This window comes from Pristis pectinata, chromosome 1 (genome assembly GCF_009764475.1).
Source record: "Pristis pectinata isolate sPriPec2 chromosome 1, sPriPec2.1.pri, whole genome shotgun sequence".
Taxonomy (NCBI): Eukaryota; Metazoa; Chordata; class Chondrichthyes; order Rhinopristiformes; family Pristidae; genus Pristis; species Pristis pectinata.
The window spans coordinates 84,868,658-84,888,063 of NC_067405.1; the positions used below are offsets into that span (position 1 = coordinate 84,868,658).

The 19,406-nt window shown below is 43.2% G+C and overlaps 2 protein-coding genes and 1 non-coding gene across 5 annotated transcripts in view; all 3 read left to right on the forward strand.

Annotated features, from left to right (window-relative positions):
- The window catches only part of oip5 (opa interacting protein 5), a 34,312-nt gene extending 26,400 nt beyond the window's left edge, over window positions 1–7,912 (forward strand). For 2 of the 3 annotated variants that reach the window (XM_052023494.1, XM_052023485.1), the window contains exons 5-6: window positions 5,919–6,000; window positions 6,446–7,888. In XM_052023494.1, coding sequence (XP_051879454.1) covers window positions 5,919–6,000; window positions 6,446–6,592 — 229 coding nt within the window. In that variant the 3' untranslated portion in view covers window positions 6,593–7,888. Of the gene's footprint in view, window positions 1–5,918; window positions 6,001–6,445 lie in introns of all 3 variants that reach the window. The other variant, XM_052023478.1, reaches the window with a different exon arrangement.
- A 6,858-nt stretch (window positions 7,913–14,770) lies between these two features.
- Window positions 14,771–14,852, forward strand: trnas-gcu (transfer RNA serine (anticodon GCU)). Its single transcript has one exon. It is a non-coding gene; the product is annotated as a tRNA-Ser (tRNA).
- Window positions 14,853–16,833: 1,981 nt separating this feature from the next.
- LOC127571433 (serine/threonine-protein kinase PAK 6-like) overlaps window positions 16,834–19,406 on the forward strand; it is a 29,490-nt gene continuing 26,917 nt past the window's right edge. Inside the window, exon 1 of the mRNA XM_052017788.1 lies at window positions 16,834–16,967. Coding sequence (XP_051873748.1) covers window positions 16,898–16,967 — 70 coding nt within the window. The 5' untranslated portion in view covers window positions 16,834–16,897. The remainder of the gene's footprint in view (window positions 16,968–19,406) is intronic.

Consider the following 19,406-nt stretch of genomic DNA (forward strand, 5'->3'; position numbering starts at 1 on the left):
TTTGATCAGAAATTTGTGTGCGCTATTTGTTTCAGTGCAACACAGTGCTGTCTTTGAACCAGAGAATTACTTTATTGGTATGGAAATTTAAAAGATTTGCTTCTCCAACTGAAATCCACCCAGAAGTGATTGAAATCTAAATTATTTTGCACGGAATTTAATTCCTCACTTGGATAAATGGCACCCCAGAGAATGTAGCAGTTCCTCAATATTGCACTAAATTGTCACTGCAGATTTAAAACTATAAAACATTCCTGTTTTTGAAACAGATTGATTTTCTATCTATGGTAGTATGTAAATTATATAATTTATGAAGGGTTGAACACCCAGCTTCCAGTGTTCATTGTAATTCTTCACCCCACCTCCATTCTTCCTCTGTCTTTGGCCTTCTGCACTGCTCCAACAGTGCCTAATGGAAGCTCACATTGCAGCCATGGGATTCAATGCTGAATTCAACAAGTTTGGGTACACAGCCTTCCCTGTTTGTGTCACATTGGCCAACTCTGATACAAGATCATCCTTGCTATATTAACTCAGTTTTGGTCTGTAGCAATGCTTCCTGGGTATTTTGAACATTCTCTTAGTTTCTGATTTCCAGCAAATGCTATGTTCTGCATCTCACAAGTCGGACATGTTTTTTTGTCCTTTCTCGCTCTCTAACTGCTGGCACAGAAAGCAGTTAGGTTACCTGGTAATTGGTTTATTATTATCGAATGTACCAAGATACAGTGGAAAAACTTTGTTTTGCATGCCATCCGTATAGATCATTTAAACATCGAGGTAGTACAAAGGAAAGGCTTTAACAGAATGCAGAATAAAGTGTTACAGGTACAGAGAAATTGTCCACCTGCACTGCACTAAGGTGCAAGGGCCATGACGAGGTAGATTCTGAGGTCAAGAGTTCATCTTAATTGTACAAGAGGTCCATTCAGTCAGACAGCAGCTGTCCTTGAACCTGGTGGAGTGTGTTTTCAAGTTTTTGTATCTTCTTCCTGATGGAAGAGGGGGAGAAGGGAGAATGTCCAGGGTGGGTGAGGTCTGTGATTATGTTGGCTTCTTTACCAAGGTAGCAAGAAGTGTAGACAGGATCCATGGAGGGGAGGCTGGTTTTCGTGATGGACTGAGCTGTGTCTACAACTCAGTTCATGTGTCCACACCATCATGAAGTACTTCAAGAAGCTGGTCATGGCACACATTAACTCCAGCCTCCCAGACAACCTCGACCCACTCCAATTCGCCTTCTGCCGAAACAGGTCTACAGCGGATGCCATCTCTCTGGCCCTACACTCATCTCTGGAGCATCTGGACAGTAAAGGCAACTACGTTAAACTATTGTTTATTGACTACAGCTCTGCGTTCAATACTATAATTCCAAACTCTGAGACCTGGGACTCAGCAATTCCCTTTGCCACTGGATCCTTGACTTGACCAACAGACTGCAATCAGTAAGGATAGGCAGGAACACCTCTGCTACGCTTTTTGCCCCACGAGGCTGTGTCCTCAGCTCCCTACTCCTGATACACTAACGACTGCGTGGCCAGATTCTGCTCTAACTTCATCTACAAGTTTGTAGATGATACCACCATAGTGGCCATATCTCAAGTAACAATGAGTCAGGAGTACTGGAAGGAGATAGAGAGCCTAGTGACATGGTGTCATGACAACAACCTTTCTCTCAATGTCAGCAAAACAAAAGAGCTGGTCATTGACTTCAGCAAGGGGGCAGTGTACATGCTCCTGTCCACATCAATGGTGCTGAGGTCGAGAGGGTTGAGAGCTTCAAGTTCCTAGGAGTGAACACCACCAGTAGCCTGCCCTGGTCCAACCACATAGACTCCACAGCCATGAAAGCTCCCCATGCCTCTACTTCCTTAGGAGGCTAAAGAAATTTGGCATGTCCCCTTTGACCCTCACCAATTTTTATTGATGTACCATAGAAAGCATCCTATCTGGATGCTTTGTATGGCAACTGCTCTGCCTGTGACCACAAGAAACTGCAGAGAGTTGTGGACACAGCTCAGCATGTCACAGAAACTAGCCTCGCCTCCATGGACTCTGTCTATACTTCTCGCTGCCTCAGTAAACAGCCAACGTAATCAAAGACCCCAGCCACCCCGGACATTCTCCCTTCTCCACCCTCCCATTGGGCAGAAGATGCAAAAGCCTGAAAGCACATACCATTAGGCTGAAGGGCAGCTTCTATCCCTCTGTCAAAAGCCTATTGAACAGTCCCCTTGTACGATAAGGCGGACTCTTGACCTCACGATCTACCATGTTATGACCTTCCACCTATTGTCTACCTGCACAGCACTTTCTCTATAATTGTAACACTTTATTCTGCATTCTGTTTTGTTTTACCTTGTACTACCTCAGTGTACTGTGTATGGATGGCATGCAAGACAAGTTTTTCCACTGTACCTCGGTAAGTTGAACGGAGAAGTGGCAGATGGAATTTAACCCAGACAAGTCTGAAGTTATGTATTTTGGGTCGTCTACTACTGGTCGGACATGTACAGTAAATGGCAGGGACCTTGGAGGTGTTGATGTCCAGAGGGAACTTGGGGTGCAAGTTCATAGTTCCCTGAAAATGGTGTCACCGGTGGATTGGGTAATGATTGCCTTCATAGGTAGGGGTATTGAGTATGGATGGGACATTATTTTGCAGCTGTACAAGACATTCATTATACCACACTTTGAATATTGACAGCAGTTCTGATCACCACGTAGATCAGAAAGGATGTAGTGTGGAGAGAGTGCAGAAGAATTCACCAGGATGTGCCAGGAATTGAGGCTTGCAAGGAGAGATTGGATAGGCTGGATTATTCTTATTGGACTGCAGGAGGCTCAGGCGTGACCTTATAGATGTTTATAAAATTGAGGGCATAGATAGGGCAGGCAGTCACAGTCTTTTTTTCAAGGTAAAACTAGAGGGTACAAGTTTATAGTAAGTGGAGAAATATTTAAAGGAGATCTGAGGGGCAGGTTTTTCCACACAGTGAAACAAGCTGCCAGAGGAAATGGTAGAGGCAGGTACAATCATGACATTTAAAAAGCATTTGGACAGGTACATAGATAGGGAAGCAACAGAGATATATGGGCCAAATGCAGGAAAATGGGATTACCATAGATAGGCATCTTGATTGACATGAACAGGTCAGGCAGAAGGGCCTGTTTCTGCTGTACAGCTCTGAGATCTTTCTCCACAATTTCTGCCACCTTAAGGGATTCCACCACCAGATACATCTTCCCCTCTCTTCCCCTTTCAGCATTTTGCAGCAACTGTTCCCTTCATGACACCCATGTCTACTCTTCCTTTCTCACCAACTGCCCCCTTTCTTACAGCAATTTCTTCTGTAACTGCAGGCAATGCAACTAATCCTTTCTCATCATCTAGGGACCTAAACCATCTTTTCTGGCGAAGCAGTGATTTACTTGCACTTCCAATCTAGTGTATTTGGTGTTCACACTGTAGTCTCTTCTATATTGGAGAAACCAATTGCAGATTGGATGACTGCCTTGTGGAGCACCTACGTTCAGTCCATAGAGGCAACCCTTAGCATAACGTTGCGCCAATAATGCACTTTCCCACTCTGACCTATTGGTCTGTGGGCTCTAGTAGGGTTGCACTGAAGTCCAGTGTAAGCTTGAGCAATAGCATCTCATCTGTCTGGGCATGTTGCAGCTTTCTGGACAATATTGAATTCCACAATTTCAGGTAACTTGATTTCTCTGTCTGTATCAGTCATCTGTCTGTGATATTGGCTCAGCTTGTTGCTCTTTATCCCTCTGGGAGTGGAGGACATACCCAGACTGACCTGCTGGGTATGTCTTCCCACTCTGCACTTCACAACTCCTATGTACTTTTGTCTACATTCTTTTGTCGATGTTCTCACTCTGTAACTGCTCCCATTCACTTATTGACCAGATAACCTTGTTTGCAGCTCATCCTCAGGGTTACCCCAGTTTTACCTTATGAGAGACATCCTTCTCCCCCACTCTCCCTGCAGCTTAATGAGCTTCTTTTGTCTTTCCAGTTCTGACAAAAGGTCTTCCACCTGAAACGTTAACTCTTTCTCTTCCCACAGATGTGGCCAGGCCTGCTGAGTTTTCCTTTTCTATCTCTCTCCTCTGAAATTTAAAGCAAGTTTTCTTGTTTTTTTCAGTTCAGCTAATGGGTCATTGACCTCAAATGTTGGCCCTGTTTCTCTGTACTGTTGCTGCTTGGCCTGCTAAGTGTTATTCTGTTTTCCTTGTTAATTTCCAACATCTGCAGTTTTGTTTTTTTTTGCTTCAGTTTTTGAAAGCCAAATTGGTGGCCATCAGTTCTCCAACTAAGGCTGTCAGCAGTCTCTGGGATATAACAAGCTGAATATCATTTTCTAGTGGTTTCATAGCAATGCATGTTTGGATAATGCACTATTGTTTTCTTAACATATCCACAGAGGGGTAAGATCTCTGCTCACTGGGCAAGCCAGCTGTCAATGATAGTGTTTCATTCTCTCTACTATTGAAAATATTTTGCTAAACTGGAGATAATGTAGTTGTATTCCTTGGAGTAAAGGAACAAAGAGAATCACTTAATTTTTTTTAAGGATTTTGAAAGCTGACGGGTTAGAAAGAAACTTTGCCCACTGGTAGGGAGTTTGGATCAAGGGAAATAACTTTGAAGTCAGAGTCAAGCATTCAAGAGAAGTTAGGAAACTCATTTATCTAATATCCGTAGTGTGATAAATGTAGACCCTTTCCCAGAAAGTAGTTGGTGTGAGTCCAAGTAACAGTTTTAAACTGATCAGTAGATACTTGGCAGCCAGGGATATTAAGGAATATGGTGTCCAGATGGGAAATGGAGTGAGAATACAAATCAGATATGAATTCAAATTGTGGAATAGTCTCAAGAGCCTGAATGGCCCATTCTCATGCACCTTTAGCATCTTTGAGCCTAATGATTCTTATTAAAAACTGTAATTTTATGTACTTCAGTTTCTTCCAATATTGTTGCAGCTCAGTTGGCTCTAGTTTGATGCTTTTTATTGTGAGTGCTTTCCTTTCATTTTAAATTGCATCTAATAATTTATGTCAGCCCTCGAGTTCTCACATTTTATCTTTCCTTGTGCCTATGCTGCTCTATTTCTACTACTTCAGTTTTTGTTTGTAATTAATTATCAGCTTAGATACTTCCTGTTGATGTTTGTAAATAGTGGGGTGGAGTGGAGTTTTTTTTAGCAGAAAATAAAGTGGCCCTGTTTACCAGGTCAAGGAGCTTTCATTAGAGTCCATTACTTCTGAGCATTTGTCTTTCTATTTTCTCTTCATGATGGGTTCTTCATTTTTAGTTGTGGACATTGGTGGTGGCGAAGTGGAGGTGTGGAGCCATTCTCAGACCTTTTTCTGTTGATACTGGTACCATTACAACTGGTTTAGATCAGACTTGTGCCTCAAACAGTTATGTTTGTTGACCAATTTTAAGGATTGAGAATTACTTTAGCTTGAATATTAACATTGCCTTTATTGTAGTTTGTGTGTTCCAGAAATAATTATTTGAGACCTGGGCACATTCTAACATTTCAGTGCAATATTGAGGGAGTGCTGCACAGCCTAGGGTGCCATTCTTCGGGATGAGGTATTAAATTCTATGCAAAAGTAAAGGCCTAACTGCATATTTGGCCGGTTGTAGAAATCTTATAGTAATTAAAGGGAAAGAGTTATAACATTCCTTTCCCAACCATCATCATGACAGAACATACAAACTGCTGAATCATTTGCTCTTTGTGGGGCTTTCCTATGCTTGTTTTGACTACCCATGTAAAAGGAATGATTGTTGGAGTGATTTGGCATAACTACATTTGGGAAAACTACATTTATTCTTAGGAATAGGTCTTCAAATTCACCAATCCATAGGTAACTGTGTTATCTTTCAGCTACATGTTGCAGAGCAATTCTGTCGTGGAAGCCTCTGCCCTGAACCTTGAACCACAGAGCTTAACCCAGCACATAGGAGAGGTAATGTTGATTTCAATAACTCTCATCCTGAATCTTGGGGAAGGAAGACAGGTGGGTGGAGCTAGGACTGCCTGTGAATTGAATTACTATTTGGTCCTGCGTTGCTTTTGGGATATCTAAATACGATAAAATGGACTCTCGACATCACAATCTACCCTGTTTCGACCTTGCACCTTATTGTCTACCAGCACTGCACTTTCTCTGTAATTGTAACACTTTATTCTGTATTGTTTTACCTTGTACTATCTCAATGCACTCTATAATGAATTGATCTATATGAACGGTATGCAAGACAAGTTTTTCATTGTACCTCTGTATCAGTGACAATAATAAACTAATTCCAATTGTATGTCTTCACCTTGCCTGGCGCCAGCCAGTGACTAAGTGTGCTGGTTTCAGTCTGTGCATTGCACTTCATTCTGACTGATTTTTCTCTACCTTTCAGTTGAAAAGGCAGATTGTGGTGGCTCACTGTCGCCTGATGGCTGCAACGAAGATGCTGGATGAATTGATTGGAGAGGAGAGTGGGCTTGGGACTAGCACCCTTGACCTAGAACATAAGTCCAAACTAGAGAAGAACTGCAGGATTTAAGGTTTTGCTTCAATTTGGACTACGAGAAGTAATGCCACTGTTAATCAAGTCAGTCTTGGATGAAGCTTTTGACAGTATTGGAAAGGAAATTTCACCTTTTCCGAAGGAATTCTGGCCTTACTGGGTCAAAGCCCAGCTAATGGAGGAAGCAGCACTACATTTTAATCGCATGTGAGCCCCTTCCCCCATGGTTGTGAGATCTGGGTTGTATAACTTGCTCTCTGATTGTGAATTGTAATATGCCCACACAGACCAAATACCCTGCCAGATCAAACCCACTGTAATGATACTTGCCATCCAACATTCAGAACTGAAGCACACCCTTTCACTGTTCACTTGGTTTGATCAAGTCCACATCAGTCAATCTAAACTACCTAGGACTGTAACACATGTATAATACACAGCAGTCCTAATAATGCTCAGATCTGCTGTCTGGTATTTAGCTATAATGTACCCGCACAGATGTTGGTTGGCAATTATGTTCATCATGTAGTTAAATTGTAAATAGGATGGCTAATTCTCTATTCCATTACCAGTGTGTAATGCAGTTCTAGTATAATCATTGATTAAAATATTTGGCCAAACTCTCAACCCATTTGGTTGGATTGTGTTTATATGACATGACAGTTTGATTGATTAGAGTTTCTGAAAGGCACTTCCTGAATTATTAAATCCCAGAAGCAGCTAGTGCCCTAAACTGACTTTAGCTTTAAGAATTGGAGGGCTATGGCTTACCACTTGCTCCTTATTAACACTTTCAAATACTGGGGTGGTGATCCACTTGGAACATTGATCAAAAAAACACGAATGCTATTTACATGTATGACAGCATTAACCTTTCACACCACTGTTGGAAGTGTGGGTGAATATTATTAGGTGCAGCCTAACCTTTGATATCATCTAATACTTGGTACCATTTGGACTGAATTGGTGACCAAACAGAATTCCATTGTCTCAGATTACGTTCCAACAGTGAAGTTTCATGCTTTATTTAATTTTGTTCAAATTAGTGAACTAACTGCTTCAAGAATTTTGATCTGGTTTGAATTACAATATATTACAGTAAACAAGCCATGTAGTAAATGGTTTGGAGCAAATTCAGTGCTCTTGTGTATTTTCTGTCTCGTTCTTCGTGCTTTTGACATGTTTTTTGGAATAAATGGATAAGGCCTGTTTGATTCATTAACAGAATTTATAATATTAAACTAAGTTTCTGTTATTCTATGTCTATTTGTACTCATGATCTCAAGTCACGAGGAGTCATTTTCTACTGTTAATTAGATTGACTATGTGATATTAAACATGCATTTAATAGAGTTCAGCCACTTCTTGCAGAATATTTATTCCATGAGCAAGATCTCAAGGCTTGGTTTAACTTGGGTAACAAAGTTGCTGGTTTGTCCTTGGACAGCAACTGGTTTGCAAGTTCCTTAAGGTAGATTTTATTTCAGTGTGAGGGGTTCCCTGATGGTGAAGTCTTGACAAGTCCAGTATTTGAATTTTCTATCAAATCCAGTGTGCTAAGGGGTGTCCCAGCCTCTGTCTCTAAATTGTGCAGAATATTTATCATTTTTCAGAGCAATTGCCCAGCAAGCCCACAGGAGGAAGGATGTCCATGCATACCAGGCGTTGAGTACAGTTTCAGGTTTGAGGGTCATTAAGTGTGCAGTGGGGCTGGTTACTAAGGGGAAAGATTCAACTGGGAATTAATTTATGCACCACCAAAGATCAAAGCTCTGCAATGCAGAAGAGCCATTTGGCGCAAATAGTCCACACAGTTGTTTATCCAATATTGCCTGTCTGCTTCTATCCAGACTCTGTCATTTCTTAATGGTAAATGCCTTATCAATCACCATGTAAGATCAGAAAATAACTGGAAAACATAGTAGTTTAAGTAGTATCTGTTCCTTTCTCCATAATGTTTTGGGTCAATGACTTACGAGCAACGTTAACTGGTTCTTGCTCCACATTAGCACTGCCTGACCTATTTCCAGCATTTATAATTCCCAGTATCTACAGCATTTTCCATATTTTTTAAACCTGTGTTCTGTATTTACTTTAGGAAGAAGAAATGTATATTTTTGGCAGGATAAATTAGTTACAAAATAGCTGACACTAAGCAAGTTAAACTGAAGAATACAGTCCAACTCTAATTGAAACATTTTTACTTACATTTGGAACTGAGTGATTGGATTATCAACAGGCATTTGATGTTAATAATCCTGTTATTAAGAATGTTTGGAATGGGAGCACTTGAGTGGAAAAAAAATAGCAAGAAGTTTGCCAGATTCCATTTCCGTCTTGATTAGGTAAGAAATGTTCTTGCTATAACCAGAATTTTTCCATTATCCAGAATGATGCATAATGGAAAAGTATTTACGTTATTTGAGGCAGTGGAAAAGAACCAAAAGGAATTGAACAAGGTTAAGTATGGTATTAAAAGTTTGAGGCAATTTTATTCCTCCAGTTAGGTGTGTCCAGGACAAGTTTCTTCCTCATCATGCAAATTTCCCCAAGGGAAAAGAAAAATCACTACAACTTAAAATATGCTTGTTTTCTAAATTTTCATGGTCATCAATCTGAAATACAGTCTGTCTCCATAGATGCTGCCTGACCTGCTGAGTATTTCCAGCATTTGTGTTTTTTTAAATTTCAGATTTTCAGCATCTGTATTTTTTTTAAAAGGCTGGCGAACAATAACAGAAAATCACCATGTTCTTTAAAAAGAGTAAACCCAGTGCTACAGACCAGTCAGTTTTGTTTGGTCTGTAGTATTTGGCTTTAATCTCTTTTTTTGAACAAAGAAAGTTCAATAAAAAAAACAAAGGGCAGAATTAACAGTTTCTTGTGAATTGATTAGAGGAAGGTAGCATGGATTTGTTAAATGCAAATTGAATGCAATGAAGTTGGTAACATTTTTTATGAAATAACCTGGAGGGTTGATGAAGGAAATGCAGTTTGTGGTATAAATGAACTATTTGATAAGTACTCCTGATTATCATCAAGATTAAAGAGTGCAATTTGAAACTCCTGGGATAAAATGGGCTGTAGCAGCATGGATACTAAATTGGCTAAGTAACAAGAAAGGTTGTTTCTGGAGAGAAATGTCCAGTAGAGTTCCCTAAGAGGTATTAGGATTACTGTTTTTCTTAATATACATCATTGATTTGGACCTGGCTATACAAGGCACAAATTTTCAAATGACAAAATTTGAAGGTGTTGTGGACTATGAGGATAGTAATAGACTTTGAGATAATGAACTTGCCAGTGGAAAATGAAATTTAATGTTGGTGTTACACTTTGGTAGGAAGAATGACAAGAGGCTATACAAACTTGAGGGCAAGATTTTAAAAAGGGTACAGGACAGATCTAGGAGAATACATGCATAGTTCATTGGAAGTGGCAGGGCAGGTTGAAAGAAAATAAATTAAATCCTGGGTCCTATACATGGAGGCATAAGAGTACAAGAGCAGGGGTGCCAATGATGAACCTTTATAAAACACTGGTCTGGCCACAGCTGGAATACAATGTACATTTCTGGGCACCAAATTTTAGGAAAAAGTAAATGCTTTTGAGAGAGTGAAAATTTACCAACATGATTCCAGTGAAGAGAGACTTTAATTATGTGGATGGACTGTGAGGAGATCTGTTAGAGGCATGTTTTTTTTAAAAAAGTACAGATAAACTTTCCATTAGCTGAGGGTCAAGAATCAGTGTACATAACTTGAAGTTAAAATGGCAAAAAAAAAGTGAAATGAGGATTGTTGTTACGGAAACAAAGGACTGCAGATGCTGGAATATCTAGATGAAAATACTATGATGCTGGAGGAACTCAGGCCAAGCAGGATCTGTGGAGAAAAGCAGGCTGTCAATGTTTAGGGTCAGGACTGAAGATAGAAAAAGGGAAAGTCCAATATATAGGAGGAAAAAACAGAGCAGTGATAAGTGGACAAAAGAGGGGAGGTGGGGTAGGCACAAAGTGGTGATGGTAGATACAGGTAAGAGAGTGATAGGCAGGTGCAGGGGAGGAGGGGAAGAGCAGATCTACTGGGGGATGGGTCAAAGGTAAGGAGGAAAAAAGGTAGCAAAAAGAGAGAGGTAAGAAAAGAAGTTGTTAGGGGTCTTTAATACACTGCCAGGGGTCATAGAGGAGGCAGATTTAATTGTCTCAATTCAATTGTTTCATCTGCAATTTTTCAAATTCAATTATAGTTTTCAAAGGGGAGCTGTAGAAACATCTGAAAGGAATGAATTTGGGAGAAGGGTGAACAAGAGGTTGGGACTAGGTAGATTTCTCTTGCACACAACTGCTACAGACCCCACAGGTTGAATGGCCACGTTCCCTGCTGCAACCATTCTATGATACAAGAGACATAGTTGAGGTCATCAAAGTGGTTGGGAAGGCCAAGCTAGTTTTGTAAGTGTATGTCAGGTAGCATCTGTGGAGAGATAAAAACTGAGTTATTGTCGCTGGCCAAGTCTGACAAAAACTGGAATGGCTGATTATCTGAAATTGTTGACATCAGTATCAAGTCCTGAGGGCCACATCATGCCTAGTTGGAAGTCGAGATGCTGCTCCTCAAGCTTATTTTGGGCTTTGTTGAAATGGTGTAAGAGGCCAGAGCTACAAAGGACACAGTGGGAATGGGATGGAGAATGAAAATGAGATGCTCGGGATCACCTTTGCAGACTAAATGTGTTCTGCAAAGCAGTCACCCAATCTGTGTTTGGTTTTGTCGGTATATAGGGGAGCACATGGTGAGCACTGAATGTAGCATATTAAATTTGAAAAGTATGAATGAATTGCTTCTTCACCTGAAATGACTATTTGGGTCTGTGAATGGTGAGAGGGGAAGAGATAAAAGGGCAGGTGTTACATTTCCTGGGGTTGCATAAGAAGGGACCACGAGGAGGAGAGTAGGTCTTGATAGACATGGAAGAGTGAATGAGGGAGTAGCAGAGGGAATATTCCCTCCAGAATACCTCAAAGGCAGGGGAGAGGAAGATGAGTCTGGTGATGACCTCATTGAAGGTAGCAGAAATTATGGATGATCTGGTGGTCACATGTACCGAGATACAATGAAAAGCTTTTGTTTGCATGACATCCAGCCAAATCTTTCCATACACAAATACATCAAGGTATTGCAAAAAAAAATAAAAAAACAGAATTCAGAATATAGTGTTACAGAGAGTGCAGTGCAGGTAGACAAATAAAGTGCAAGGGCCATGAAGAGGTAGATTGAGAGATCAGTTCATTTTTATCATATAAGAGATCCATTCAAGAGAGTTACAACAATGGGATAGAAGCTGTCCTTGAGCCTGGTGGTGCGTGTTTTCAAGCTTCTGTATCTTCTGCCTGATTTGGGGGGGGGGGGGGAGAAGAGAGGACGACCAGGGTGGGAGGTGTCTTTGATTACGTTGGCTGCTTTCCCAAGGCAATGAGAAGTGTTGACAGTCAGTGGAGGGGAGGCTGGTTTTCATGATGGACTGGGCTGTGTTCACAACTCTGCAATTTCTAGCAGTCTTGGGCAGAGCAGTTGCCATACCAAGCTGTGATGCATCCAGATAGGATGCTTTCTATGGTACATCTGTAAAAATCGGTGAGGTGTCAGGTGGATCTATTTCCCACATTTCTCTCGTAACACCCCCAGCCTTTACTCTGGGTTAGGGTTGGGGGGTGTTATTGAGAGAAATGTGGGGAAAAAGAACATGCAGTTGAGAGCAGCGTCACCTCTTGTGGAGGGGAAACTGGGGTTAAGGAAAAAGGGAGACATCTCGGAAGTATGGTGCATTAAATGCCAGAACAGAGAGAATGGGGCGTCATCTATCATTCTTGGCACTCCTTCCATCACTGGCATACCATGGCATCAATGTTCACCATCTGCAAAATGCACTGCAATTATTTGCCCAGACTACTGCCATTCCACAAGCAAGAAGGACAACAGCAGCAAGTGAAAGGGAACACTGCCACCTGCAGGTTCCCCTTCAAGTTGCTGATTTGTAATATAAGATGTAAGGAAAATGAGCAGATGTAGTTTGGTTTTTCAAGCATGCTCCATCATTCATCAAGATCATGCTGATCTGTTACCTTAAACTGTTTTCCTGCTCTACCCCTACATCCCTTGGGTCTTTTAACTGAGCCTCTGAGATGGCGATTCCAAAGATTCACCAGCCACTGTGGAGAAATTTCTTCTCATCCTAGTCCTAAATTGCCTCCCCTCTTCCTCTGAGACTTGACTCCTCAGCCAAAGGAAGCAACTTCCTTCCATCCAGCCTGTCAAGCCTTTTAAGAATTTTGTAGGTCCCTCATTCTTCTAAACTCTAGAGAGTATAGACGTGCCAGGTGAGTTCTTGCATTCCTTCAGTGGCAATCATATCTTTTTAAGGTAAGGAGACCAAAACTCTGATAATATTCCAGGCACAGTCTTACCAAGGCCCTACATAATTTCAGTCAGACATCATTATTCCTGTTCTCAAATCCTCTTGTTATAAAAGTCAATATTTGCTGCACTTGTATTTTGGCTTTCAGTGACACCTAAAATCCTTTGAACATTACCCAAACTCTCACCATTTAAAAAAATACTCTGCTTTTCTGTTATATGCACCATAGTAGATAACTTCACATTATATTCCATCTGCCATATTTTTGCCCACTAACTCAGTTTGTCTACAAGCCTGTGAAGCTTTTTATGCCCTCCTTACTCACAATCCCATCTAGTTTTGTATCATCAAGAAACTTGGTAATGTGGCAATTAGTTCCACAAAGCCAGATCAAGCGAAGCCTGGAAACCTGTGAAAGATATTTTTATTCCCACTCTGCTTTTTGTCCAATAACCAACTTTCATTCTATGTCTGTATATTACCACAGTTCCACGTGCTCTAACCTTGTTTGCAATCCAAGGGAACCTTATCAAATGCCTTCTGAAAATCCAAATGCACCACATTGACTGTTCCCCCTTTTCTATTCTGCAAGTCACATTCTCAGGAGCTCCAGTTGATTAGTTAAATACAATTTTTCTTCCACAGGTCCATGTTGTCTCTGCTCAATTCTGTTATTCTTTTCAAGATGCTCTATTATTATATCCTTCATTATAGATTCCAGCATTTTGCCTACTACTGATGTTGGGTTAATAAGTTGATAGGTTTGCTCTTTCTCTCCATTCTTAAATATATCATCGTTGCTTCATCATCACCAGGTCTAAATCCTGGAATTAAGGTGTGGGGGCACCTTCAGCAGAAAGACTGCAGCTATTCAAGAAAGCAGCCTATCATCACCTCATGGGTAATAAATGTCAGACCAGCTAGTGGTGCCCAGATTCCCCCTCCCCCAAAATATAAAAAAAAGTGGCCCTGTATTATCTGTAGCAGAAAATGAAAATAATGGCAGATACTTACCCTGGAGTGTAGGAGGCTGAGGGGTGACATTATAGAGGTATATAAAATCATGAGGGGCATATAGGCAAGGTAGATGGTCACAGTCTTTTTCCAAGGGTAGGGGAGTCTAAAACTAGAATGCAAAGGTCTAAGGTGAGAGGGGAAACTTTCACGCAGAAGGTGGTGGGTATATGGAATGAGCTGCTAGAGGAAACTATAGAGGTGGGTACAATTACAATGTTTAAAAGCCATTTGAACAGGTACATAGATAGGAAAGGTTTAGAGGGATATGAGCCATAAGCAGGCAACTTGGACAAGCTGTGCCAAAGGGCCTGTTTCTGTGCTGTATGGCTCTATGATTCTACACTGGAATTATTAAATGAAAACAAAAAATTCAGCTGGTTATGCAACATATGTGGAAAGAGAAGCAGAAATAAGGTTCTGATGAAGGGTCCCAGACCAGAAACGTTAACTGTTCCTCTTTACAGAAGTTACCTAACTTGCTGCTGAGTGTTTCCAGCATTTTCTGCTTTAGTTTAACTTTTCGGATTCTCTTTAATCCGCAGCACGACGTGTTTCGATGCCACTCGTGTGTGGCAGTGTGAATCCACCGGCGTACAATGCAACGGTAGTGCGCTCCCTTTACCAGACTGGGGGAAGGCGGGTGCGCGGCGCCGACTCCCGCCGGTTCGGTCACCGGGCGCCCCCAGCGGCGGCCGGCGGCTCCCACGGCCGAGCCCAGCAAACATCCCGAGGAGGGCGGGACTCGTCATGGGGCGCGGGCTGGGCGGTTGTGCAGCCGCTGACGAGGTGGCCGAGTGGTTAAGGCGATGGACTGCTAATCCATTGTGCTCTGCACGCGTGGGTTCGAATCCCATCCTCGTCGGGCCGCCGCCCGCCGGCTGGCTCCTTTTTAGCTGCCGACTGTTTTATTTCCTTCCCCCCCTCCGCTTGTAGTTGGACAGACGGAAGTTTGTTCGTTTTTTTTGTAATGAAACCAGTTCCCCTCTTTCACCTCCGCCGGGCTCACGACGCTCTGGTCTCCGGGCGTCGGGGCCCCGCCACTCTCGCTGATACGGTTCACCGGGCTCAGCGTGGTGGCCGGACTGGGGGAGGGGGGGGGGGGGGGGGTCAGTGTGATGTGGCCAGGATCACTGTGGGTATTGGTTTGTACCGAGGTACAGTGGAAAAACTTGTCTTGCAACCTGTCGGTATAGATCACTTGCATTACACAGTGCATTGAGGTAGTAGAGGGTAAAAACATTAACAGAACACAGTAAAGTGTCACAGCTGCAGAGGAAGTGCATTGCAGGTAAACAATAAGGTGCAAGGTCACAACAAGGTAGACTGTGAGGTCAGGAGTCCATCTCATTGTATAAGGGAACCATTCAATAGTCTTATCACAGTGGGATAGAAGCTGTCCTTTATCTTGGTGGTAATGTGCCCTCAGGCTCTTGTATCTTCTGCCTGATGGGAGAAGGGAGTAGAGAGAAAGACCTGGGTGGATGGGGTCTTTGATAAAAGTTGGTGAGTGTCAAAGGGGCCAATGCCCAATGTCTTTAGCCTCATGAGGAAGTAGAGGCGCTGGTGAGCTTTCTTGGCCATGGTGTCTACGTGGTTGGACCAGGACAGGCTATGGGTGATGTTCACTCCTAGGAACTTGAAGCTCTCAACCCTCTCAACTTCAGCACCATTGATGTAGACAGATGCACGTACACCGCCCCCTTACCTGAAGTCAATGACCAGCTCTTTTGTTTTGCTGACATTGAGGGAAAGGGAAGGTGTCAGTGTAGGGTGACCAGGGTCACTGGGGGTCAGTGTGAGGTGACCAAGGGACAGTGTGGGGTGACCAGGGTGACTGTTGGTCAGTGTGAGGTTACCAGGGTGACTGTTAGTCAGTGTGAGATGGCCAGGGTTACTGAGGATGTCAGTGTTGGGTGACCAGGGTGACATTGGGGGTCAGTGTGAGGTGACCAAGATCTCTGTGGAGCTCAGTGTGAGGTGACTAGGCGTTGGGATTGACCTGGCTGTGGGTCAGTGTGAGTTGAACAGAGGTCAAACCCAGGCTGACGATGGTAGATGTTGTATGGCAACCAAAAACAGGGCCCAGCCTTCTCCCGTTCCCTGTCTGGCTGTGGGAGTTACTGGTTATTGTATACTAATCAGGAGCAGCAGGCTTTGTAGCTGAACTTCCACATCATTGACATTGGGCCTTTTTAACATGTCCTGAAAACATTTATGGTGTCAGTTGGCATGAGCAGTCGGCAAACAATGAGAAGAATCGGGATCAAATTGTTGTCTGAATACAGGAAATGTTTATAATTTTCTCCCTTTCCTTCCTGCATTTTATTTTTGGGATAATGCTCTCCTCTATTACTGCTTGTTGCCCTGTGTTTTCAGAGTTACAAGTCAGTGAGCAGCAAATGAAACAATGCTTGAGGGATGTCCCACTGCAAATCTTTAAAATTAAACCCTTGCAATTCAGCTTTACAATACATTCATTTCGTAGTGGCTTGAAGCCATGAGCTGACTACAGTTTCATTTCTTGGAACACTCCGGTGGCCTCAGTATCTCCTGGTTTAGGGTTGCAGCACCATCCACTGGAATGTTGAAGCGTGCAGACATTAATTAAAGAGGGGTTTGGTTCAGTTGTGATGCCCCTTGTTGAATATCCTGACTATTTGCCCTTGCAAATGCAAAATAGCCTTGGGGAGTGGGCTCTGGTGTGCTGAAGAGTGAGGAGATCTGAACAGGCAGGGGTGGGAAAGACCAACCCATACAAAACTGCAGCAGCTCCAGTTGACTCACTGCATGGTTGAAGAAAAGCCAAATACAACTTGCAAAGAAACTCCTGCTTATTGGTGAATTGGTTGCCAAGTCCTCACACCTGAGAGCAGACTCCACTGTTTGAGTGTTTGAACAAGCAGAGACATGCTGCGAGCAAGCAACGTGGGGCTTCCACGCACGTCCAGAGCACACTCCTATCAGCAAGTGTCAAGTGGTAAGTAAACTTTCTCTTTCCTCTGAATTTATAGCAAATAAGAGCAGAATATTAGTGACAGATTCCAAAGTAATGTGAGTGCAGTGCAGGGGCTGTGGGAGGGTGGGGATTTAAGTTCCAGCCACACTAAATACCTGTTTTGCAGTGTGCAGGATTTTACAAAGATCTGCTTGTATTGTTTGCTAAGGGTAAGACAACGCTGGCAGAGGAAAACATTCTCTCAACGGCACCCTTGCATTTGTTTCATGAGAGATTGCAGGGTCAGAGTACGGATGTGGGGAAAGTCAGCAGTGAAGGTGAGGCTAGGTTGTGGGGGTTTGCAGGGAACAAGGCCGGGAATACTGCAACTCCAGTCATCCATCAATTGTACTCTGAATTCAGCTATCAGCATATAGTTTTCTGGGACAGACAACGTAGAACAGAACAGCACAGGAACAGGCCCTTTGGCCTACGATGTTGTGCCAAACTAATTAAATTAGTAATTAAACACCTAGCTAAACTAACCCTTTCTGCCTACACAAGATCCATATCCCTCCATTCTCTGTAATATTCGCGTGCCTATCTAAGAGCCTCTATAATGCCTCTCTTGTATTTGCCTCCATCGTCACCCCTGGCAGCACATTCCAGGCACCTACCACTCTATGTAAAAAAATACATCCATACATCCTCTTTGAACTTTCTCCCTCTCATCTTAAATGCATGCCCTCTACTATTTAGACATTTTGACCTTGGCAAAAAGATCCCAGCTGTCTATCTACACCTATCATAATTTCTATCAGGCTCCCCTCAGCCTCCGCTGCTCCAGAGAAAACCCAAGTTTGTCCAAACCTCTCCTTATAGCACATGCTCTCTAATCCAGGCAGCATCCTGGTAAAGCTCTTCTGCAACCTCTCCGAAGCTTCCATATCCTTCCAATAATGGGTGACCAGGTGACCATTCCAAGAACGGGACTGTGTTTGTACAGGGAGATCCTTGGATTGTGTAGGTGTTTATGGGGGTCCCCAGGAGTGTGTCTATGTTTAGTTGGGGAGGGGGAAGTCCCCGAGAGCGTGTCTGTGTTTAGTAGGGGGGTCCCCGGGAGTGTCTCTGTGTTTAGTTGGCGGTGGGGGGGGGGGGTTCCCAGGAGTGTGTCTGTTTGTACAGGGGGACCTGTGCATTGTGTTATCTGTGGGGGGCTCCCAGGAGTGTGCCTGTGTTTACAGTGGGGTGGGGGGAGTCCCTGGGAGTGTGCTTGTGTTTACGGGAGGTCCCCTGGAGAATGCCAGAAGATTGGAGAGTCATAGAACAATACAGCACGGATACAGGGCCTTCAGCCCAACTAGTCCATGCTGACCACAGTACCCCCAGCTAGTCCCAATTTCCTGCATTTGGCCCATATCCCTCCACGTACCTATCCAAGTGCTTCTTAAATTGTACTGTTGTACCTGCCTCAACTACTTCCTCTGGCAGCTCATTCCATATACTCACCACCCTTTGCATTGAAAAAGTTGCCCCTCAGGTCCCTTCTAAATCTTTCCCCTCTCACCCTAAACTTCTGCCCCCTAGTTTTGGACTCCCTTACCCTAGGTACCCTGCCCTCTAGTCCTGGCAACATCCTCGTAAATCTTCCCTGCTCTCTTTCCAGTTTAACCACGTCTTTCCTATAACAGGGTGACCAAAACTGTACACAGTGCTCCAAGTGCGGCCTCACCAACTACAACATAATGTCTCAGCTCCTGTGCTCAGTGCTCTAACTGATGAAGGCCAGTGTGCTAAACACTTTTTTCACCACCCTGTCTACCTGTGACGCTGCTTTCAATGAACTATGCACTTGTACTCCTAGGACACTCTTCCATTACACTCCACAGTGCCCCACCATTCATAGTGCAAGTCCTGCACTGGTTTGACTTTCCAAAGTGCATCACCTCACACTTATCTGTATTGAAATCCATTTGCCACTCCTCGGCCCACTTCCCGAACTGATCAAGATCCCTCTGTGATCTACAATAACCTTCTTCACTATCAACAACACCCAATTTCGTGTCATCTGCAAACTTACTGATCAAGCCTTGTGTATTTGCATCCAAATCACTTAGGTAAAAAATGAATAACAAGGGTCCCAACACCAACCCCTGCGGCACACCACCAGTCACCGGCCTCCATTCCAAGAAACTACCTTCAACCACCACCCTCTGTTTCCTTCCTCTGAGCCAATTTTGAAGCCACCTAACTAGCTCTCTCCAGATCGCATGAGACCCAACCTTCCAGACCAGCCTGCCATGTGGGATCTTGTTGAAGGCATTGCTGAAGTCCACCCCACTCTGGCCTTCTGCCTGCTCTGGATCTTTTCATCACTAACTGCTGATGGGACATTAACTGTCTTGACCACCACTCACCTATTCCTCCCTTGCCCCCTCTGAACGCACTGCCCTCCACTCTCTCTGCACCAATCCCAACCTC